A 24,309-nucleotide genomic window follows, 5' to 3' on the forward strand; every position below is an offset into this window, starting at 1 on the left:
ACTAGAATTTTTTTTTTTTTTTTTGAGATGTACCTGTATATAGCTACATTTGAAAGCATTGTGTATTACTAACACTTCTCAAATTCAAATTCAAATTCAAATTCAAATTCAAATTCAAATTCAAATTTAAATTCAAATTCAAATAAATGTAAACAAACAACAAAGAGTGAAATAAACCAAATAATGCATTTAGTGTTAACACTGCAGAAAGCCATTTGCTTTGATTTTTGTTGAACTGCATAAATCTATATTTTATATATATATATATATATATATATATATATATATATATATATATATATATATATATATATATATATACTACCCCGAATGACAGCGTTGTTCAAAGTGAACATTACACTGTGATGTACTTTAAGAGCAATTGATTTGTGCAACAAGAAAATTACATAAAAAAAGAAGTCCAGCAGCTTTTGGACACAGAGAACATAAAATCCCAAACCATCTGTTTGCTTCCTAACGGATTTAACCCCGTGGTGGGCATGCGTGGACGACACGACATCTGTCACTCACCGAGGGCACGTGGGCCGTCTGAATAGAGACAGATGTTGGTTTTTCAACCCCTGATGTCTGAGCTCAACAATAGCGGGCCGTCTGAATGCAGTGACCCCTCGGACTATAATGACAGCGGGACCCCGCGGTCACGGCCTTTGTTCAACAGAAAGGGTGTATGTGTTGTAATACATTAGTTGCGGTATTGTCCCCGGGCTCTTTTCACAGTAGCCCTGGCTCCTCTGAACCTTAGACATTATTTAAAAAAGATGATTAACAGAAATACACGTTAAAACATGTTTAATAATTATCACAACATGATTACATCACAAACATGTTTCATGGATACAAGAGCACGGAAACAAATGACTGGTTTAATTTAATTTATATTTATTAATTTTTGCGTTCATTACATTTTTTAAGGTAAGGGGTTGATTTATTTTGTAATTTAATAAAACATTTTTTACCATTTAAATGCAGCTAAAATACCACCTAGCTTAAAAAATGTGTATATGTTTTTTCAGAGAGGGCAGACAATTAAAGTTTGCCTTTGATAAAATATTAAGGTGTGTGTTTATTTTATTATATATATAAGTGATGCATTAAAGTGTAGAATTGAAGTTTAAATTTACAAGTGATGCAATAAATATTTTAGTCACATATATTTTAACAGTGTTTAATTTATGTTTATAACAGGAATATTATTATGATTACAATTTTGCTATTTTGTTGTATTTGACAATAATGTAACAAATAAATGCAACCTTGCTTCCTTCTCTCTCTCTCTCTCTCTCTCTCTCTCTCTCTCTCTCTCTCTCTCTCTCTCTCTCTCTCTCTCTCTCTCTGTGAGTGTGTGAGAGTGAGCGAGAGAGAGAGAAAGAGAAAGAGAGAGAAAGGGAGGAGAGAAAGAGAGAGGGATGTTTAGAGGGGGAAGGGGTGGTTTCTGGTGGTAAATACCCGGCTGTAACAACACATACAACCGATCGGAAAGGCCAAAATTCGGCTTGTGGATTACAGTCGGGGGAGCAGGCGATCATGCTATCGATTAAGCCCGATGTCTAGTTGTATTTGCGGCATTTGATTCGGACATATTTTAGTTCGTGCCATCATGCTGTAGATCAGCGTGTGGCTATATTCGTCTGGATTAGGGCTGTTTAACACCTTTAAACTCTCGGAATTAGCGCTTTCGCGTCGGATCATCGATAGATTAGTGTTGATCTCGTCTCAGGCTTTTAAGGACATTGTTTGTGTGTGTTTTACAGGAGCTCGTGAGCTAACAACAAAAGCGCTAGCATCGCCGGCTAGTCAATTACCGGTGCCTTTAGCCGTTTTATAAACCTATCAGTGATGGACGTCGGGAATGATTTAGCTGGTTTAATAATTAGATAAACGCGCGTCTGCACTCAGAGGTTCATTAGATGAATCGATGAGTTTGATATCTGTAGGTTAGATTAGCGGTGTAGGTTGACATTAGCATTAGCCTGTTAGCATCACAGCGACTCCTTTGTTGAGAAGGCTGATTGAGATCTCAATCACTTTCCTTTGTTATTGAGGAGAATTTAGGTTTTCATCCAGCCGCATTGGTTGTTTTATTGTTTATATCTTACTGTCGTTTGTCCAAGACGTTCGTTTGACTAACATCAGTGTTTTATTAAGATGGGAGCAGGAAACGAAAAGAAATGTTGAACAGCTAACTTAGTGATTCTGGTAATATTCGCCTATAGAACAAACACGGATATTGTGTATAAATAACGACACCGAAGCTACAGAGTAGCGCATTTGATCGTTTATAGCTAGTATGGCCTACACTTCGAGCTCAAAGAAGATCAGTTTGCCGTGGACACATCTACTCTTCATTTTCATGGGTAAGACGCTTTATTACGCCACGTAAAATCTTCTTGTACGTTAGCGTTTCGTGATAATGTTGTTTCACTGGTGTTTAAAAGGTGCTGGTATTCATTCACATGCATTGTGGTTACTCTTAATGGCTAAATGGGGGTTGATTTGATTAGAGCCGCGGAATTGCAGCGAAACTCTTTAAACGTAAAGTGAATGAAATAACACGGCCTGTGTGTTTGTGATCAGGTCCGGGTGAACGAAGGGAACAAAGACTTCTATTGTTTACGCACGTCTGTCTATCTCTGATTGAATCCCATCACCTTCACTCAAAACAAAACAAATTAATCCTTTAGCCTTCCTTCTCTCATTTATCCCCCCACCCCACCCCTTTTTATCTGACCCGATGGGCAATTTTCTGTTGTAAGTGTTTTTGGGAATTTTGGTTGTTGTTGTTTTTTTCTGTCCCCTTTCACTTTTAATTTAGTTCTCTTTTCCAAGCGATATCATATAATCTGCTGCAAAACAGTTGATTGCTCAACAATAAGGATGTTTTTTTCCCCCCTTTGACTGGAAATGTTACTGAATGTCAGCTATAAATGCACATTTTCTGGAAAAAAAGAAACTGCATAGATTTCAGTTTAAGTGCGTCCTGCTTTACTCATCTCAAAAAAAAAAAAAAAAACATTTTTGGACAGAAACCGCATGCTGCCCAGCTGGATAACAATACCTGGGTCACGTTTGCGTCGGCGCAATTCACAGCAACAACGAAATCAGATACAGAAAGCGCCATATCAACGATGATTGTATCATAAATTATTTCTTGTTAGATGCTTTTGAAGTATTGTAGAGACCGGTCCATCTGTTCCAGTTGTCACATCTGTTGCTGGCGACATCACAGCTGACCCATTGATGCAGGCGAGCTGAAATATCCGCCGTATCCATCAGTTGTTGTACATTTGTTGTGCGGCAATGGCCGGGTTCGCGTGCCTGTTTTCGCGTGTGGCCGCTTCCCTTTTGCTGGGCTCCCGTCATGCAGTCAGCTGCTGTAAGCAAACCGACAGAAGTGAGGGAAACCCCAACCGATGATCAGCAAGCCCAGACGATATTTGCCCTTCGGGGCTGACGTTGGGGGTTTCTGTGGCTGTGCATGCTGAATAGTAGTATTGCGAATAGCATGAATACTGAATACATGCACTATGCCACTATACCACTGGGACGTAGTCAGAGATTTAGTCGTTGACGCCCTCAGGTCTATTAGATGGTTGCTTCTGATTAGATTGTAGTGATGTTGGATTTTGGATGAAGGTAGTCTCACGTAGCCAGACCTTTTTACGCTGTAGATACAAACACTCAATTTGTTAGCTTATTTTGGCCCATGTTCATACAAGATTGGAGGCTTGGGCTCGAAAAAAGATTCTAAGAATCCTCCCAGAGCCCACCCGTTTTAGCTTAAAAATTTGTAGCTAGGAGTTTTAGCTTCAAAGCGATTGAGGACCATTCTGAGAGCATCGCTGAGCAAAAAAACATTTATCTTAGTGAGAAGGCCGACTGCTATGACGCAGTCTTTTGAAGACTGTGATTGGTTGGTTGTCCAAGATGGAAATAAGAGACGCGTGTCTCTAGTGAGATCGGTCACAAACACGATCACTTATTATCGCGCTGTCATGTATTGTGCGCAGCACATTTCTTCTCCCTATTCGTTTCGTCCATTTTCTCCACTGCTAAAGAAACTCTAAAGCAACTTAAAAACCATTTTAGAGAATATCTAACGCATACGCAACAATGCATTTACTACGTCTCTGGTCGGGGATAATTTCAGTTGTGTTGTTGTCTATCGAGGGTCAGATAGCTCTCCAGTTTCATCAAAAACATCTTCATTTGTGTTCTGAAGATGAACAAAGGTTTTAGGGGTTTGGAACGAGACGAGGTTGAACTAACTCTTTAAGCCAAGTTTTTAATCCAGTCGCTTTGTTGATGGTACGTTTTTTTGAGATTTGTTTTTAACGTCATCTTTAAGTCCATCAGTTGAAAAGGTTTTGATGAACTTTGGCTTCGATCAGTCAGAACAAGTTAAAGCTATTAGCCGTGGGTTTTGCAGGTCTGATGTTCATGGCTTAAATTCTTAAAGGCGTTAAAATGCATGGCAATCAGCTTTTCTTTTGGTTTAATTACAATGTAGGTTCAACATTCCTTTTCCATTCTGGTTTTGAAGAGAAGCATCGGGTCCTCTGAATTGTTGTAGGCGTTTGAACCAAATTTCACAACAATGCGGGTCAGTCAGTCACACACAAATGTGCTATTTTAATATCGGTTTGATAAATACTCCACATTGTTCCTACTTGCGTCCAACTGTGGATGAAATTTCAACCCAGATTACGTTTAATGGATCATCTCTTTGCCCCCTTTATGCTTCCATCTCCACGTTGTTTTCGGCAGCAGAGTAGCGTCATATGTATCTTCTTTCATTAAAAAATGTTTTTTATTATTTTTTTTTTACAGGAAATGCAGTTTCATCGCAGCACAGCGAGAACGTTTATGTATCAGGCATGTCAAACGGTGAGTCCCGACTTCAGGTTTGGTTTACAGACCCAAGCTATAGATCGTGTTAATCTTCGGCGCAAAGTAGACCCTGCGCGGATGACTGTTAACCAGAGTTTCTGAAGTCCTCAAACACAGCTCTTTAGGGAGCTGCATGCGCCTCTGCAGATCAAAGGAATGTGAAACGTATAAATGTTCGTGATGTTTAGCCCAGATTAGCCTGCACATGTTACCTCTTGCCTAACTGTTAAATGAAAGATTACTTGGTACTCTTTCATCCACCCCATTTCATTAGCAGGCCTGTTGTATTTCTAGTATTGCTTTGAGGGGGTGGGTTCTGAAAGTATTATTAGTGCACATCAGAAATGATGATAATTCACCATTTAGGTGTTAATACTTCTCTGACCAGTGTCCGCACACTAGCCAGTTTCCATAGATTTGTGACCTTTAAGCATTTAAAAAATATTTTTTCCCGTTCTCGAAGTAAACAACGAAGTGAACAAACACAGTGCATGTTAAATTATGCAAGTTTACATTCTGGTCTTATTTTTTTCCAAGTATATTTTACCAATTCCAATCCACATCAGTATTAATGACTACAATTTAATCATTTAAAAGTGATATATAATTGTTAAAAAAGGGCTGGAAGTAGGGTTGGGGATCAAGAATCGATAGTTGGATTCCTAAAGGTGTTGATTCACCCAAAAAAGAAAAAATGGACAGTGTTTTACGCGCTTCAAAGCGTCCTGGGCGTATATGACTTTTGAGACTGATGCAATCAGAGTTATATTAAAAATAATATTGGCTCTTCCAAGCTTTAGAATGGGAGTAGGCTGGCATTTTTCAACAGTCCAAAAGTCGTCAAATAAAGTATATGCATCCATAATAAAGTTGGTGAATAGAGGCCTCCTTTAGCAAATCAAAGTGTTGCAATTATACAATTATACAATTATATAGGTTACAAATATTTTCCTCCCCTCTGCTGATTGTCAAAGACATATAGAAGCATATATGGAGGATATGTGGATGTATGTATAGCGAGTTTTAAAATGTGTTTCATTTGCATATTAAACCTAGTGTAGAAAATGGATAATTAAAAATATAACTGAATTATTGTTTTAAATTTATCTGCATGTATTCTTCTATACAAATACAGCAGCTGTCACGTATTTGAATAAATCGGATTTACAGTTTCTTTTCATCTACATGATTTCTGTGTTACAAATAATCACAGAAGTACTGGGAAAAATGTTTCTAGTTCAGATATAAACTCGGTAGCGTTTGCAATTGGACCTATCGCCTTTTGTAATTAATTTGACACTTAATGAAACATTCCAGTAATGAAATCTATTCATTCATAAATTACATATGATTGTTAGCCATCCTTCATCGTGTCACTGGTTAGCCTCTCATCTGGCAGAGCGCGATCATGTGTTTTGGAGGAGGCATGGCTTTGGAGAGAGATTTCCCAGGAGGGTGGGATCTTGTGCTTTCAGGTCTAGCTTGCTATTGCTAGCCTCTCTGAAATCTCCTACCCTGCCTCCAATCACCTATTATGCGCAGAACGGTCGTTCAGGGTCTTAATCGTTGTTTTTGTGGTCTTCTCCAGCCTGTGGTGATGCAGCGGAGCAGATAAGGGCGTCCAGTGGAGTGATAACCAGCCCTGGCTGGCCCTTTGAATACCCTTCTCACATCAACTGCAGCTGGAACATCAGGGCCAACCCCGGAGAGATCATCACCATCAGGTAACACCTCACCACAATACTGCAGCATTTGCCATTCCACTGGTGCAGTCAAGAGGTGATCAAGAGTAAAGAGATTCTTCGGTTTGCCTAAATTACAGGCTGAACTGTTGTGGTTTTACTGACTAAACATTCCTGCAGTGATGGAGTCTGATTCTCTGTACAAATGCACACAACTGCGTCTGATTGTTTGTCATTTCTTTAACTGAAATCTTAAAGCAGAGCAGCATCTCTTGAATTATCAAGAGGTTCAGATTGTATTTCGAGTTCTGTCTTGGTTTAAAGGAATAATGCTGTGGGTTTTTTAAGCTGCTGCCACCTCAAACTCCCTTTGAAAGCTTTTTTTTAATTTCTATTTTTATTTCCCGCATCTGCTCTGTTCTTGTGCTGCCTGTTTGCTTCAATCAGAGTGTTTGTTTGCATCTTTATCCTAGAATGGTGTCCATGGTTACTGGCACAAAAATAGACCAAATGGGTTAGTTTTTTTTTGTTTTCCACGGGATGTGATTTTTTTTTTTTTTTGTGGTAAACACAGCAACTCACTAATTCTGCAAATGGAAACTCTTAAAAAAGATGATTGGTTCAGTTTTCAACGAGACACGTGTTCCACAAGTATACCTTTCTTTTTATAGGTGTTTAGTTTGGTGGAGCTTTTCCCGGCACCATTGCTTAGTTGGGACTTCATGATAACAATATGCATTCAAGTCTTGTTCTATTGATGTTCGAGGCATGTCACGCAATGGTGTGCCTAATTTGAATTAACTCCGATGACAGGGATGCTGTCTTTCGTACTGTCATGCACATACCCTATGTTCCTGTACTTAAAATTGGTTGTACTTTTAGTTTTCAGGACTTTGAAATTCAGAGCTCGCACCGATGTGGTTTGGACTGGATCTCCATTGGAACCTATAAGAACCTGGATGGGTACCGGGCCTGTGGCTCGTCTATTCCGGCCCCATACATCTCCTCTCAGGATCACGTGTGGATCAAGTTTCACTCTGATGACAGCATGACTGGAAAAGGCTTCAGGCTCTCTTACATAACAGGTAGACCTGCTATTTATATCCCTTTAGATACAGCTGTATTAGAGAGGATGCAGTTACGTAGATGCCATGCCACACTCGTAAATTCTCTCACTCTCAAGTTGTATTTGGTTACTGAAAAACAACATGCTTTTTAGGAACACCTTTACGTCATGCTTGAAATGGTTTCTTTCTATGGCAAGCATCACAGTTTTCGGTTTTGGAAAAACTGGCCAAATATAAAATGGGATTAAATCTCACAGACTTGGATTTAATAAAGGAAGCGAGTCATGTTTAGTGCCCAGATGTTTATAGGCACTTGGGAGTTTGGCTATTTTGTGCTGAATATAAATATAAAACTATAAAAATACAGTTTTTTTTTTTTTTTTTTTTTTTTTTTTTTTTTTTTTTTTGCTGTTGAATGTTACGGTCCTCTCAGGGTTCCTGCCGGCTTTAAAGTCATAATTTGCCGTTAAACAAACTAGGATGTTAAAAGGTGTTCCATCGGAGCAAAAAGTCTTTTACATCATTACAATGTTGCAAGCGTGGCAAAAAAAGAAACATCGTTGTTAGTATTTTTGTTTTCCTTTACAAATATCTGAACATTCTTAAATCAAGATTTTGTCAAGAATTAAATCATTTACTTGAGATGTAAATTGAACATATCAAGTTTTTTCTAAAAATTGAATAAATTTAAATGATGCAGATTTTTTTTCCCACTTTTTATACAAATTAATTACATTTTCATACATTTCTCAGAAATCAAGACTTCAGATTTAGAAGGTAAACCACTTAGGTAAAAGTTATTTTCATAGTCTAGTTAAGCAGTTTTAGGACTCTGTTTTTTGGAAAATTAAGTAAAGTGCCACTAATACAACTCGAGTGTCCATTTGTTCATAAGTGTCCATTATAAATCTTGCAAAAACCTTTGAAAACCTTCCAAAAACATACTGCTAAAGCCTATGTCTATTTTAAATGAGTAATTTGTGTGTGTGTAATTTGTAGGGAAATCGGAAGAAGCCAGCTGCAAGCCCGACCAGTTCCACTGCGCTAATGGAAAGTGTATCCCAGAGTCATGGAAGTGCAACACCATGGATGAATGCGGTGATAACTCGGACGAGGAGTTGTGCGTACAGCCCAATCCCTCCGCGTTCTTCTCCTTCCAGCCTTGCGCCTTCAACCAGTTCCCTTGTCTCTCACGCTACACCCGTGTTTACACCTGTCTGCCGGAGTCGCTCAAATGTGACGGCAGTATTGACTGTCAGGACTTGGGTGATGAAATCGACTGTGACGTGCCCACTTGTGGTGAATGGCTGCGCAATTTCTACGGTACTTTTAGCTCGCCCAACTATCCTGACTTCTATCCTCCTGGAAGCAACTGCACCTGGCTGATCGACACCGGTGATCATCGAAAGGTTATCCTGCGCTTTATGGACTTCAAGCTGGACGGCACAGGCTATGGAGATTATGTTAAAGTCTATGATGGACTGGAGGAGAACCCTAGGCGTCTGTTGCGAGTGTTGACTGCGTTCGACTCTCGAGCCCCTGTAGCGGTGGTTTCATCTTCAGGACAGCTTCGGATACACTTTTACGCTGACAAAATCAATGCGGCCCGAGGCTTTAACGTTACATACCAAGTAGACGGTTTCTGCCTGCCGTGGGAGATCCCTTGCGGAGGGAACTGGGGTTGCTACAATGAACAACAGCGCTGTGACGGCTACTGGCACTGTCCCAATGGCAGGGACGAGCTCAACTGCAGCAATTGCCAGGAGGACGAGTTCCCATGCTCGCGAAATGGTGCCTGCTACCCACGCTCAGACCGCTGCAACTACCAGAACCGCTGCCCGAATGGCTCCGACGAGAAGAACTGCTTTTTCTGCCAACCTGGAAACTTCCACTGCAAGAACAACCGCTGTGTTTTTGAAAGCTGGGTGTGTGACGCGCAAGACGACTGCGGGGACGGAAGCGACGAGGAGAGCTGCCCGGTAATCGTGCCTACGAGAGTCATCACTGCCGCTGTAATCGGGAGTCTGATCTGTGGCCTGCTGCTGGTCATTGCTCTGGGCTGCACATGCAAACTCTACTCACTCAGGATGTTTGAGCGTAGGTAAGTGAAGCCACTTCACCAGATATAGCTAAAACAGAAAAGGTTTAAGGAAAAATATTCATTTATTTTAGGGCTGACAGTTGATTCAAATATTCCATGACGTGGCTATTTATTAATCCTATTAATTGCATTTCAAATTCAGCTAAATATTCAATAAAGCCAATTAAATACCAGTAGACACCATTCTAGTTCACAATAAAACCAGTGCAATTCCCATTATTACCCTTAAATCTATTACATTTTCTATTGTGCTTCAGGATTGAATCTATAGTTTTGCTTTGGTTTTTGATTCTCATCTGGGAAGGATATAATGGTACAAGTACTATTACAAAATGTCATATATCATGTGCAGGCTTTGCAATTCAAAAATCAGCCCTAGCCCTAATTTTAGTTTTATCAGTTCATGCTTCTGTGACTGTACTCTCATCAACTACCAATTAATGGATTGGTTGTTCTTCCAGGTCATTTGAGACTCAGCTCTCTAGAGTGGAAGCTGAGTTACTGAGAAGAGAAGCTCCTCCATCATATGGGCAGCTGATTGCTCAAGGACTGATTCCCCCGGTGGAAGATTTTCCGGTCTGCTCTGGAAACCAGGTAAGAAGACTACATAGTTGTGTAGTTAAGGGCCGATCATCCATTGTGAAAACAGACACTTTCACTTATTTGTGTTTAGGCAAGAACTGAAATGTTTATACATGTCCAAGAAGTTTGCACTTTTTGATTTGAAGTTTCAGGGGTTTGTCTTGGGTTTTAAAGAGAGATCTTGCATAGCGAGTAGTTTTCCCTCAGAGTCATTAGTTCATCAGTCGCCATTGTCTAAACTTTATTAGGCATATTGGCTAAATTCAAACCACGTATGAGTCAAGCCTTTTCTACGGTAGGCTTAGTACTTGCATCAAGTTGCTGACCTTGAGAAGTTTTTCAGAATATGAAGCATGATGGATGCACTTCATGTTTTGGATGACCTTGCATAACACTCCCCGTTGTTCTTTCAGGCATCTGTTTTAGAAAACCTAAGACTGGCAGTTCGCTCTCAGCTGGGATTCACCTCAATCCGACTCCCCACCACAGGGCGCCATGGCAACATCTGGAGACGCCTGTTCAACTTCACCCGTTCACGGCGCTCTGGTTCTCTCGCACTGGTGTCTGCAGACACAGAAGAGGGTCCTGATGGCAGCACCTCAGCTCGTGAGCCTGAACGGCTTGGCTCTCACCGTGGACTCTTGCCCTTGGACTCCGACGATACAGACACTGAGAGCGAGCAGCATTCCCGCAGAGATGTCCCAGGAGCTGTTGGAGGCCTGATGGCCCCACTGCCACAGAAAACTCCCCCTACCACAGCCGTGGAGGCCATCGTCTCTGTGTCTGCCAGCTCTGCACCACTCATCAGCAGGGAGAGCAGCATCTCTGAGAGCATCTCAGAAAGTTCTGGAGTAACTGGATCTTCGTGTACTACTACTGCAACTACTACTTCCTCGAGAAGCCCCTTCGGCAGCGCTCTAAGCCGGGTCACCCGCAGCCTACGCTGGATTCGTTTCTCTCTGGGCCGCTCTGGAGACGGCGGGTCAAGTGGCATCGGGCAGAATCACAGCCCTCTGCGGCAACTGGAGCAAGGAAGTGTGGGTTGCACTGGGGTCGGCATTAGAGGCGAGGATGAGGACGACGTGGAGCTCCTCATTCCCGTCTCGGATGGCGGCTCCCTGGACAGTGATGAGAGCTCCAGGCCCCTGCTGGAACAAGGCCTGGAGCAGGCCTTCGGGCCCCACCTGACCCCCACCGCAGTCTCCCTCAGAGGCCGGCTGGTGGGTAGGGACGGCCCCTGTGAACACTGTGGAATTGTCCATACAGCGCGGATCCCAGACGCTTGTCTGGAGGCGACAGCCAAAACAGAAACAAGCGATGACGAGTCACTGCTGCTCTGTTAAGACTCCCAGACTCGGTACATGACCCATATGACTCTAAAATGCCCCCTGCTCGCAGCTTGCTATTTCTGTTATCGCCCCCTAGTGGAGCGGAGGTGTGAATGTCTTCAGACAAAATGAAGAGCTTCAGAAATCAGGTACTTTTAAAGAGAAGTCTGTAAAGACCATACAGAGTACGAGAGCTCCCCGATCCCACGGTCCCTTCCACTGTGCAATATTAGTATTCGTTGAGATGTTTACCAGGTCAAAGTCTATTTTTCTGAAGAGTCCAATTAAGCTCACGTGGAGTCGAGAGTGAGCCGCTCTGCAGTTCTCTGTATGGGAAAGCAGCACAAACAGACGCGTCTATCCTGGACAGTGTGGGCCAACAAAAGACTGAACACATACGAGCGCTCTGAGAGATTTGTTACCTAACCTTTAATTTATTTGTACTTTTGATGTCAGACTTTTGTTTTTATTAAAGGAACAGTTGACCCAAAAATGAAACGTCTACTACCCTAACGTTGTTCCAGACGTGGTTTCTTTTGTACAGTTGTTGTGAAAGGTGTCCTAGCAGCTATTTTCTGTACAGTGGAAGTGAACAGGGCTCTCAAGCATCAAAAATAAAGCTTCACAAAAATATTACGTGATCCATATAAGCTTCGTTTTGAGGATTTTTAAATTCCGTTTCGAAAATTTCACATTCACCGTAGTTCTCAAATCCTTTTTGCACACGGCATATTACGGTACATCGTGTTAGATATGACGTTTTTGGTGATTAACGATAGTTATGCAGAAGTCATGTGGGCTTATTTCAGGGCTCTCTTGTGTTAACCGTTTTGTAGTGTAGTTTCACTGTGTGGAAAAGAGCAGCTGGGACATACTGCAAAGTAGCTCAAAGCTTGTTTGGGGGTAATAAAAAAAAATACTCCTAAATAAAAGCAATTTTATATTTTTATGATAAAATCACGCAGGTTTGGAACAGCCGAGTACATGAGAGTTTTCGTTTTGGGTAAAAATGATTCTGCTTGCAAAAAGTGGGAGATCAAAGATAATTTGGTACGTTTGTTCATTTCAGTATGAGTTTGTGTCCCTGCTGCGGTGGTACTTGGTGCATTACCTGCGATTTTATGAGCGAGGGACATTTATTTATAACAGATTATAATCTGAGAGGGAGCTACTATTTTTAAAGGATATTGCATTGTATAACAGCCACTTTTGTTTGTTGTATTTATTTTTTTGTTACCGTTAACCTTTTTGGTAACCTTACTGTTTTGGTACTGAGAATTCTTGTGTGAGTGTGTATATTTATTATTGGTTTTCATTTCGATAGCGTTTTACTTGAAAAGCATGTCCAGCTGTCTTGTGCTTATTTTTTTCCATTTCATGATGCGGTGTTAATATATATATATCTATATAATTATATACACGCATACACAAACATGCAAAAGATATATATATATATATAAAGATAAAAAGAAAAATGTCTACTGCACTAAGAGAATAAAAGAGTTCATCCCACTTGTGTTGGACTTGTTTTTATTGGTTTTCACGCTGAAACAAGTAGAGAAGAAATGAGAAAAAAAGAACTTGACTGCATAGATATTTGCAGTTTCTACAATATAACTGAGGCTTTCAACACGTATTTATATCAATTCATATATGATATCTGGGTTTACTAAAAGAATAACCTCTATAGTAAAAACGGCCTTAGATTGTAATGCTTGTAGCGCCACACAGTGGACATTTCTAGTATAAGTATTTTACACTTCCCCAAAACATATCTACAGCCACTTTATTCATGTACGCATGAATAACAATGTACGCATCAGAATACATATTGTACACATGTATTTTCCATATCTTAAAGATTGGAGATATTAATTGTTCTCGTACAAATAAAATTAGAATGTACGAGAAAATGCTTGATAGATGAATCATATATCGATATAATTATTTGCAGCATTTTTTACTTTTGTTTTAATTTTAAGGACATTCTATAAATGTGTAATGAGGTGATATTGTACAATTAAAAAAAAACACGGATCAAAAGTGTTAATGCTAGTTTGATATATTACAAAGCTGCAGCAGTGGGGAAGATGCATGAGATTTTATTTTTACAGTAGTGGAACTATTTCAACGACGTTATTAAAGTAACATATTGCATTTGATTTTCTAAATGTCTACTGCTTTCAGCTGTTAATTATTTTCAAATATGTAAGCCAGCACTACTTTACAGTAGGCTAGTACTAAATCACACTTACTTTGAGATCATTCTGAAGTTAAATACATATTTTATAGAGTTTATATGAGGCTGGTTTTGTTTTAAAAATGTTAAGCATAAGAGCAGTCAATGCAATTTGATAAATAAATCTTTGTGTGTGTGAAAATATTCAGACGTAACACCTTTGTTATAGTTTCTTTTGAAAATGCAAATAATTACAATGAAATTTATTTTGTTATTAAATTGTTATTCCGCTACATGTAACTACTTACTCAAACACTGTATAGGCTGTTATATATATATATATATATATATATATATATATATATATATATATATATATATATATATATATATATCAATAAATAAATCAGGTAAAACATATTTATGAACAAAAGTATTAATTACACACACACATTTAATATACATTCTTTTTATATAATTCATCAATAGACACCACTGTTTTAATGTTTGTGGGTATCTTACAGTTTTTTTTTTTTTTTTTTTTTTTTTTGGAATCTTACAGAATTCTCGGATCATGAATCCTTATGGCGTAATAAAATAATTTAGAACGTCACGTGCTTCTATATAAAGCGCGAAACTCACCTGCTCCGCTTGTAGCGAGTAAGGAGTTCAGTGTAGTTAACGTTGTTGGAGCAGTTTTTACAGTTGTGATGGAGTTTTTTCGTTTGTTGCGAGTATCCCGTAAAAAGAAAGCGGATGGAGGACGTGAGAGGACACCCACCGACCGCTCGGTGGAGCTCCATCCTCGTCCTGACGGCGAGGGAGGCGGGAAAGAGAGAAAGGGAGAGAAAAGCAAGAAGAAGAGGCAGAAACAGAAGTGGTTTCGGAAGTTTGCTGCTTTCTTCTCTTGTTTCCCCACCGAAATCCACCAGTGCTCAGGATGAGCAGGTGGAGCAGGGAGAGGTGGAGCAGGACACGGTCCCATCCAGGAGGTGCACTGATGGTAACTGACATGCTCCAGAAGCTTTGTACATCAAGAATGTCTTTTACACACACAAAAAAACATATTAACCATATTTTGAAGATGTCAAAAGTATTCACCCTGCTATTGCTAATACAAGTCTGCAATATTTCATCTGTGTTTATTAAAACAAGCTCTGGTTGATGTTCCTCGCTTTAGATCAGACTTCTCTTCAGGACGTCGTAACTACTGTAGAGGACGGCGATCATCAGGAGCTTCCTTCCAGTGCTGCTGTTGTCCCTGCTGTCACTGCTGAGGACCAGCAAGTGGAGGACGTCCAGCTTCAAGATCAGGACAGTCCAGGTGTGCAGAGACAGCTGGACTGTGATAAGATAACGAGAACCGAGTCTGACTTTACGGTTGTGTTCAAACACAAGCGTTCTTCTCACGGGTTTATTATAGGACAGCGTGTTTTACATTTTGCAGCTGTAACATTTTTCTCATACCTTTCTCATAATTTCATTTTTGAAACACCACATATATTTCATATATTTCTCAAACAATTTGAAGTCATTGAAATCAATATAGAATTTAGTATGAATAAGTATGGTATGCCATTTTGAGGTACACTGTATTCATCTTTAAAAATGCATAATTATTATGTTTTAATAGACCGCATTTGCTGGAAATACTCAATTGGCAAGAAGTTGGGAGAAGGAGGATGCGGCTCCGTTTTTGAAGGGACCCGCCGTGAAGACGGCCTTCCAGTGGCTGTGAAGTTCACGGTGAAGACAGAGAACGAGCCGTACTTAAGCCTTGTAAGTAGACATCAGAACTTTCAGAAGTTTTTCACAGTAATAAAAATATTTTATTAAGTTTTTTATTAAGTTTTTGTTGTTTATATATTCATGTCCTCAATGAGATGACAGATGCTGTATCAGGGTATCAGTGTACAGTTATACAAAAAACATAATTTTTCTAGCCTGAGCATCCCAGACCAGTTCCTCTGGAGGTGGCCTTAACTCTCATGGCCAATCAAGGCCCCAGCTGTCCCCACATCATAAAGCTACTGGACTGGGAGGACCAACCGGACCAGTACATTATGGTCCTAGAGCGGCCCTCGCATTGCATGGACATGCTGAGTTTTTGGGCGCATTACGATGGCCACTTCAGCGAGGAGATGGCACGTCATTTCATGCGGCAGGTGACCGATGCTGCTGCTGCTTGCTGTTCCAAGAGTGTCTTCCATCGGGACATCAAAATGCCAAACATCCTGGTCAACGTAGAGACCCTAGAGGTCAAACTTATCGATTTTGGCTGTGGAGACCTCCTTAAAAGACCTCCTCCTACACCACCTATAGTGGTATGTATTATTTCTTGAACGTAGTTTGGGATTTTAATGAGCACTCTGTTTAGATGGGACTCACAACTAACAGCTTTCTCAGAAGAAGAAAACCCAGTCATAGTGTAATTTGTCATTAAAATTAAGTTCCGTTGGTAGAGCAGACTTTCACATGTGACAAACGTTTTCCTGCAGGGACAGCAAGGTACTGCCCTCCGGAGTACATCGAGAAGGGCGAGTACGACGGGAAGCAGGCCACAGTGTGGTCGCTGGGGTGCTGCTGTTTCGGATGATGACCAGACTTTTCCCAGACAGCAGCGACATCGGTTTGATGGATGCCGATGCGTGGGAAGAGCCAGGCATCTCCGACGGTGAGAACTTTAGTACAAAAGAACAAATGCAAAACTGAGAAAACAGTGGCTTTTAAAAAAAGTCTCTCCAAGTTTTGCAACTTAGAGAGCAAGTGTAAAATTCTCTCCATCTTTCTTTACAGAATGCTGTCGTTTTATTCGAGGTTGCCTAAAGAGTGACCCAGAGCAGAGGCTTCACCTGGATGAGATGCACTTACACGAATGGTTTAAGTTAGCCCCTTCATCCCTCCAGTCCTAGCGCCTTGCGGGCTGGCAGGCCATGGTTGCGCCTGGCGCCTTGGCCCGAGACAGTAGTTTAAGCGCCTTGCTGAACTACTCGTCAGGGATGAGTGTAGTAAATAGTTAAGAGTTTGTTTAGGTTAGTTAAGTAATGCACCGTCCAGGCATATTATTAATAATCGAGGAACCCAAAGGTCCCTAGAGGTCCCTCTGCTAGAGGCCCCAGATCTACAGATCTATGTCACGGAAACATCAGAGGTCTCAGCCATGGACACAAAGATTCTTGGGGTCAAGGAATCCTCTCAGGGTCACTCAAGAAATAATAAAAGTTCCTGTTATTGCTGCTTACATTGCCTCTCCAATTTTTTCTGCCATGGGTAACTGAGAACTTATCAATGAGAAATTGTGCACTAAAGTTTCCTGACATCAGATTCATAAGTACCACAGAAGTTAGGAGACAGGGACCCTTTCACAGATACCCTGGTCCTACAGCTTCTTGCCTCGGGCTTCAAGTTTCTGACGCTGCAACCACTGAATCCAACATACATACAATATACAAAAATGTGTTATCATAGACTGTATAAAACATGTACATAGTGTCTGTGACCATCTTGGCAACGTATCACCGTTCATCATTATCAGATAATCGAAAATGGACAAAGAGGTAGGATGTAGCTGAGGTGCCTGGTTGTTGAAACTGTGCCCACCTACCATGACAAACAGACAATCCACCTGTGACTCAAGTCGCCTTGCCTTTAACTGAAGCAAAATAGGAATGGTTTATAGTTTTCAGATTATATGTTTCTCAGTTTATATAAACAGGTGGCAACCTTCCAATCTCTCTCTTAATTCCAACAGGTGACTAAAGGTACATACTAAAAGATTTTTTTAATCTTATAAGACTTTCAAAATGTGAGAGACCGCAAACATGAGGAGAAAAATGTCCTAGATTTCACTATTTTGCTCCTATAGTGTGTGGGGTGCAGCAATGTGACGAAGACAGAGTCCTCACAAAATCTCTCGAGACTTGAGAATAAATGTGTTTTCCAGGACACGTTGTTTTTCCGAGCAGATTCTGTCACTCTTAACACATATCACACCACAGGAAAATCTGATGAGATAATCTTTAGATCCACAAAGATAATTGAGACATTACCTAGGATTGTCGGAAGAGGGGGAAATCGTTTAAAATCAGCCTGATAATCTTGTAGTGTGTACCCAGCACTAAACTAAAATTCACTGACTGGCCACTAGACACAGGCTCCAAATGGTAGTCAATCCCATAGACCCCCATGTTAGAATACTTTACCTCTTGTTTAGCACAAAAAGTGATGTTGGTTGTCTATAACTAATTTTGGCCTCCATGACAGCTGTGAAGCTGTAAAACTTTTTATTTTAACCATTATTAAGCCCCAATTAATCCTCTCGATTTACTACTGTATATTCATCACACTGAATGTTAATTAAAATAATTTAAAAATAATCTCTTGGCGCCTATCTGTGGTAATCATCTTTTTGTCCCTTCTAGTTTGGATTCTACTTTCACACAGTTAAGTGAAAAGGGTTTAATACAGTTCCGGATCTGTTCTTTGATCACACATTTGGGTCATTTAACGATTTGTTGAGTAATTATAAAATCTCTAAATCAAACTTACTTTGTTATTTTCAAACGCGTGATTTTGCCAAAAAATATTTGGATACTTTCCCCCAGCAGCCAAAGAATCCTTTAATTGAAGAAATATTCTTGCTACCAAAATTTCTGAACCGCATTTCCTCCATTTATGACCTGCTTCGGTCCTCACAGCTTCCTCCTCTTTCTACACTCAAACAAACCTGGGAGATGGAGCTAGAACAGGAAATTGATGAGGAGCTGTGGGACACTGTTTTTGCCAAAATTAACTCTGTCTGTGCTCGCTCGAATCTCATTCAGTTTAAAGTTGTTCACAGAATCCATTTCACTAAAGCAAAATTTTAAAAACTCTGTTTATCAGAAGATGATAGGTGCAATAGATGCGTGTTGTCTCCAGCAGACCATACTCATTCATTTTACACCTGTCCTAGTCTGAATTCTTAATGGTCCTCTTTTTTTGATACAATGTCAAAAGCTCTTAGTGTTTCTGTGATACCTTGTCCAATAACAACAATTTTTGGAATATCTCCTGTTGTTGGCTTATATAAGAAGCACCATGCCGATATTATTGCCTTTGCCTCATTGATAGCCAAAAGACGTATACTGTTACACATGCCCCCCTCCCAACCTCTCTTGGTTGAAAGATTTGATGTCTTTCTTACATTTGCAAAAAAATCAAAAATCAAATTTGGAATCCTCTCCTTTCTTTCATTGAGACCATAACTGCGTTATAGATACAGAATTTTTACTGTAATAAATTGACTTTTCTTACTTTATTATAAATTATTTCCTTTTTTTCTTTTTCTTTCCTTTTTCCTTTCTTTCTTTTTTTTCCCTCTATTTTCTTTATAATAAGTTGGGCTGGGAAGAGATTATTTGTATAAGTGTATTCCTTTTTTGTGTTGTTGTTAAAAATAAATAAATAAAAAAATACAAATAATCTCACCAGCTAAGTAATAACAAGCTGGCTCATATCTGCCCTAAAGATTATGTTATATGTATTTCTGAACAATGCTGTATTAAAGTATATCAGTTTAACATCCTTTAGATTGTGAATGAGTGATGAAGCAATCTTAAGGATCTGTATTTTTTATTCATTTGATTGTATAATAATTAAGTTTAAACATGCTCTTGTGAATTAACCCACGAGTAATATAATAATAATAAAGAAAAATGCATAATGGCCTGTTGATTGTTTGGTAAGTAATCCAGTTCACCAACATTAAATCATGTTCATTTATTTTAGTACAACCAATGAAGACAGTAATGATCTTTTAAAACTTCATATTGCTTCTTTGTTGTTTTTAAACACACAAGCGAATTAAAGTAAAATTGTCACGCCCTAACTTCCCACGCCTACCGATCCCGTCACCTGGACACGTTCACAATCATGAGAATACTGATCACCCGCACCTGCTGTCACTGGCATAAAACAGACACTCACCATTCAGTCTATGGCTGTTCTCGAGCTTACTCACTTGATGTTCTGCTTCCTGATTCACCTGCCTGTGTGAGTTACAACTCGTGTAGGATATGGTCAGATAAGGAATGAACTTTTGACTTTCTGATTTGAACTTCGCTTACCGAAGACCCTGTTACCTACACAGAATGTGAATCATTAAAATTCTCAACTTTTTGTTTGAACTACGTCTCTGTCTCATTTACCAGAATGTGACAAAAATATTTTTATGATTTTTCTTTTTTTTTTTTTTTTTTTTTTTTAACAAAAATACTGAACAAATAATAATGTCTTCAGAACCAACTGGTATTTAAGTTCTGATTAATATGAACTAGGCAACATTTACATTATTAAAAATAAATAACTTTAAATAAAATTTTTATAATAGTAATATTTTTAAATTGTAATAATTCTATATTTGCTCAAAATTGACAGGTGATTTTCTTCTCAGTTTAAAATATTGAGATTTCCCCATTAGTACATCTGTGGCTTAACGTTATATATTTAATCTTTTGAATTACCTCTAGATTTGATTTGATTCTTTTGTCCCACTGAAGTCTTTAGTATGTTTTAGCACTGGTGTCTAGATGCTCTGCAGCATGTTAAGTGGTGTTTTAGTAATTTTTTTTGGTAGCATGTTATGCTGGAGAACGATGGCAGACAAACACAGGGATTAGTAAATGAATTTTATTCTCTCAAAACAAGGAACAATTAAAAATTCATATTGTGTGGCAATTTTCCCATCTCCACAAACTGTGACCTCGCTCCTCATTCAACCAGTGTCTGCTGCATTGAACAACACAACGAGAATGAACACGGTCCAGTCCACTTCGTACAGCACCATCCAACGGGATCCGTTTTAGAACATTTTCTTTAGAACGAGAAGAAAATCAAATATACTTGCAACTTTTTCCCTCTTGTATTCATTTATTTTTTTGGATTTCTTTTCCTTTTTTTTCTTTTCAAGAAAAGATGAGTGCCAAGAGGTGGAATGTTGCGTTGAATGTCTGAACCGTTGGCCACAAAACCTGGACCCCGACCTGAATCCGTGGACGACGCTAGATCTGGGGGACGGCCGAGCCTCTGGTCCACATGCACTGTACACAAAACTGCGAAAAATTCCCAGATGTCTCTATCAAAACATGCTGTATTACTCAGACGGTGTGCTCAATCCATGTTGCAGACCCTTTTCGACATGCTTGCTTTGAATGAATGAGCCATTCTATTGTAACAGAACAGCGGAGTCTCCACAAACCCAAAATCTACAGCTCCGTCTCCACATGAACACAGAATTATGGCTGCATTTGAAGAGAGAAATGTACAATTGTCATGTTCGGTTTTTTTTATTATATCGAAATCAATATTGTACATTTATTGTTTTCCTTGACAATCCCTTGCTTTTTTCTGTTAATAACATGAGATACAAAGTCTCATCAGGCCACACCTGTAACCGAGATCTGTAAAAATACAGAAGAATATTCTAAAGGAAAACATATTAATAAAAACGCTACATTTATACACACACACACACACAAGCGCGCGCATATAATATGTATATATTTTTTTTCATTCATCATTAGACACCACTGTTTTAATGTTTGTGGGTATCTTACAGTTTTTTTTTTTTTTTTTTTTTTTTTTGGAATCTTACAGAATTCTCGGAACATGAATCCTTATGGCGTAATAAAATAATTTAGAACGTCACGTGCTTCTATATAAAGCGCGAAACTCACCTGCTCCGCTTGTAGCGAGTAAGGAGTTCAGTGTAGTTAACGTTGTTGGAGCAGTTTTTACAGTTGTGATGGAGTTTTTCGTTTGTTGCGAGTATCCCGTAAAAAGAAAGCGGATGGAGGACGTGAGAGGACACCCACCGACCGCTCGGTGGAGCTCCATCCTCGTCCTGACGGCGAGGGAGGCGGAAAGAGAGAAAGGGAGAGAAAAGCAAGAAGAAGAGGCAGAAACAGAAGTGGTTTCGGAAGTTTGCTGCTTTCTTCTCTTGTTTCCCCCACCCGAAATCCACCAGTGCTCAGGATGAGCAGGTGGAGCAGGGAGAGGTGGAGCAGGACACGGTCCCATCCAGGAGGTGCACTGATGGTAACTGACATGCTCCAGAAGCTTTGTACATCAAGAATGTCTTTTACACACACAAAAAAACATATTAACCATATTTTGAAGATGTCAAAAGTATTCACCCTGCCATTACTAATACAAGTCTGCAATATTTCATCTGTGTTTATTAAAACAAGCTCTGGTTGATGTTCCTCGCTTTAGATCAGACTTCTCTACAGGACGTCGTAACTACTGTAGAGGACGGTGATCATCAGGAGCTTCCTTTCAGTGCTGCTGTTGTCCCTGCTGTCACTGCTGAGGACCAGCAAGTGGAGGACGTCCAGCTTCAAGATCAGGACAGTCCAGGTGTGCAGAGACAGCTGGACTGTGATAAGATAACGAGAACCGAGTCTGACTTTACGGTTGTGTTCAAACACAAGCGTTCTTCTCACGGTATAGTGTTTTACAAAACATTTCTTCTCATATATTTCATCAAACACCATTTTCCATATATTTCTCAAACAATTTGAAATTGAAATAAATATAGAATTTAGTATGAATAAGTATGGTATGCCACCTTCAGGTACACTGTATTCATCTTTAATAATGAATAATTATTATGTTTTAATAGACCGCATTTGCTGGAAATATTCTATTGGCAAGAAGTTGGGAGAAGGAGGATGCGGCTCCGTTTTTGAAGGGACCCGCCGTGAAGACGGCCTTCCAGTGGCTGTGAAGTTCACGGTGAAGACAGAGAACGAGCCGTACTTAAGCCTTGTAAGTAGACATCAGAACTTTCAGAAGTTTTTCACAGTAATAAAAATATTTTATTAAGTTTTTATTAAGTTTTTGTTGTTTATATATTTATGTCCTCAATGAGACGACAGATGCTGTATCAGGGTATCAGTGTACAGTTATAAAAAAAAATATATTTTTCTAGCCTGAGCATCCCAGACCAGTTCCTCTGGAGGTGGCCCTAACTCTCATGGCCAATCAAGGCCCCAGCTGTCCCCACATCATAAAGCTACTGGACTGGGAGGACCAACCGGACCAGTACATTATGGTCCTAGAGCGGCCCTCGCATTGCATGGACATGCTCAGTTTTTGGGCGCATTACGATGGCCACTTCAGCGAGGAGATGGCACGTCATTTCATGCGGCAGGTGACCGATGCTGCTGCTGCTTGCTGTTCCAAGAGTGTCTTCCATCGGGACATCAAAATGCCAAACATCCTGGTCAACGTAGAGACCCTAGAGGTCAAACTTATCGATTTTGGCTGTGGAGACCTCCTTAAAAAGACCTCCTACACCACCTATAGTGGTATGTATTATTTCTTGAACGTAGTTTGGGATTTTAATGAGCACTCTGTTTAGATGGGACTCACAACTAACAGCTTTCTCAGAAGAAGAAAACCCAGTCATAGTGTAATTTTTCAATAAAATTAAGTTCCATTGGTAGAGCAGACTTTCACATGTGACAAACGTTTTCCTGCAGGGACAGCAAGGTACTGCCCTCCGGAGTACATCGAGAAGGGCGAGTACGACGGGAAGCAGGCCACAGTGTGGTCGCTGGGGTGCTGCTGTTTCGATGATGACCAGACTTTTCCCAGACAGCAGCGACATTGGTTTGATGGATGCCGATGCGTGGGAAGAGCCAGGCATCTCCGACGGTGAGAGCTTCAGTACAAAAGAACAAATGCAAAACTGAGAAAACAGTGGCTTTTAAAAAAAAGTCTCTCCAAGTTTTGCAACTTAGAGAGCAAGTGTAAAATTCTCTCCATCTTTCTTTACAGAATGCTGTCGTTTTATTCGAGGTTGCCTAAAGAGTGACCCAGAGCAGAGGCTTCACCTGGATGAGATGCACTTACACGAATGGTTTAAGTTAGCCCCTTCATCCCTCCAGTCCTAGCGCCTTGCGGGCTGGCAGGCCATGGTTGCGTCTGGCGCCTTGGCCGAGACAGTAGTTTAAGCGCCTTGCTGAACTACTCGTCAGGGATGAGTGTAGTAAATAGTTAAGAGTTTATTTAGGTTAGTTAAGTAATGCACCGTCCAGGCATATTATTAATAATCGAGGAACCCAAAGGTCCTAGAGGTCCCTAGAGGCCCCAGATCTATGTCACGGAAACATCAGAGGTCTCAGCCATGGACACAAAGATTTTGGGGTCAAGGAATCCTCTCAGGGTCACTCAAGAAATAATAAAAGTTCCTGTTATTGCTGCTTACATTGCCTCTCCAATTTTTTCTGCCATGGGTAACTGAGAACTTATCAATGAGAAATTGTGCACTAAAGTTTCCTGACATCAGATTCATAAGTACCACAGAAGTTAGGAGACAGGGACCCTTTCACAGATACCCTGGTCCTACAGCTTCTTGCCTCGGGCTTCAAGTTTCTGACGCTGCAACCACTGAATCCAACATACATACAATATACAA

The 24,309-nt window shown here is 40.1% G+C and overlaps 2 protein-coding genes and 1 pseudogene across 3 annotated transcripts; all 3 read left to right on the top strand.

The window, feature by feature from the left end:
• The first annotated feature begins 1,415 nt into the window (after window positions 1–1,415).
• lrp12 (low density lipoprotein receptor-related protein 12) lies at window positions 1,416–13,184 on the top strand. 2 transcript variants are annotated; one of them, XM_043217736.1, is made up of 7 exons: window positions 1,416–2,375; window positions 4,849–4,905; window positions 6,497–6,632; window positions 7,473–7,675; window positions 8,657–9,758; window positions 10,220–10,352; window positions 10,754–13,184. In XM_043217736.1, the coding sequence occupies exons 1-7, from the start codon at window positions 2,309–2,311 to the stop codon at window positions 11,681–11,683; spliced, it is 2,628 nt and encodes an 875-aa protein (XP_043073671.1). In that variant the 5' UTR covers window positions 1,416–2,308; the 3' UTR covers window positions 11,684–13,184. The 2 variants fall into 2 exon arrangements, with proteins under 2 accessions (XP_043073671.1, XP_043073672.1); XM_043217737.1 differs by lacking the exon at window positions 1,416–2,375 and having other exon boundaries at window positions 4,852–4,909.
• A 1,250-nt stretch (window positions 13,185–14,434) lies between these two features.
• On the top strand, window positions 14,435–16,759 carry LOC122323813 (annotated as a pseudogene).
• Window positions 16,760–20,638: 3,879 nt separating this feature from the next.
• Window positions 20,639–23,785, top strand: LOC122323814 (serine/threonine-protein kinase pim-1-like). Its single transcript, XM_043217925.1, is given in 9 exon segments — window positions 20,639–20,661; window positions 20,797–20,990; window positions 21,741–21,923; window positions 22,101–22,293; window positions 22,514–22,655; window positions 22,819–23,197; window positions 23,372–23,462; window positions 23,464–23,546; window positions 23,670–23,785. Coding segments are annotated over 9 exon segments (1,404 nt in total).
• The last annotated feature ends 524 nt before the right edge of the window (window positions 23,786–24,309 follow it).

The sequence above is a fragment of the Puntigrus tetrazona genome, chromosome 19 (assembly GCF_018831695.1).
Source record: "Puntigrus tetrazona isolate hp1 chromosome 19, ASM1883169v1, whole genome shotgun sequence".
Lineage (NCBI taxonomy): Eukaryota > Metazoa > Chordata > Actinopteri > Cypriniformes > Cyprinidae > Puntigrus > Puntigrus tetrazona.

Coding starts and splice junctions, on each gene's coding strand:
- lrp12 (XM_043217736.1), top strand. CDS start 2,309: ATGGCCTACACTTCGAGCTCAAAGAAGATCAGTTTGCCGTGGACACAT. Junction 4,906..6,496: donor TGTATCAGGCATGTCAAACG/GTGAGTCCCGAC, acceptor GGTCTTCTCCAG/CCTGTGGTGATGCAGCGGAG. Junction 6,633..7,472: donor GGAGAGATCATCACCATCAG/GTAACACCTCAC, acceptor TTGTACTTTTAG/TTTTCAGGACTTTGAAATTC.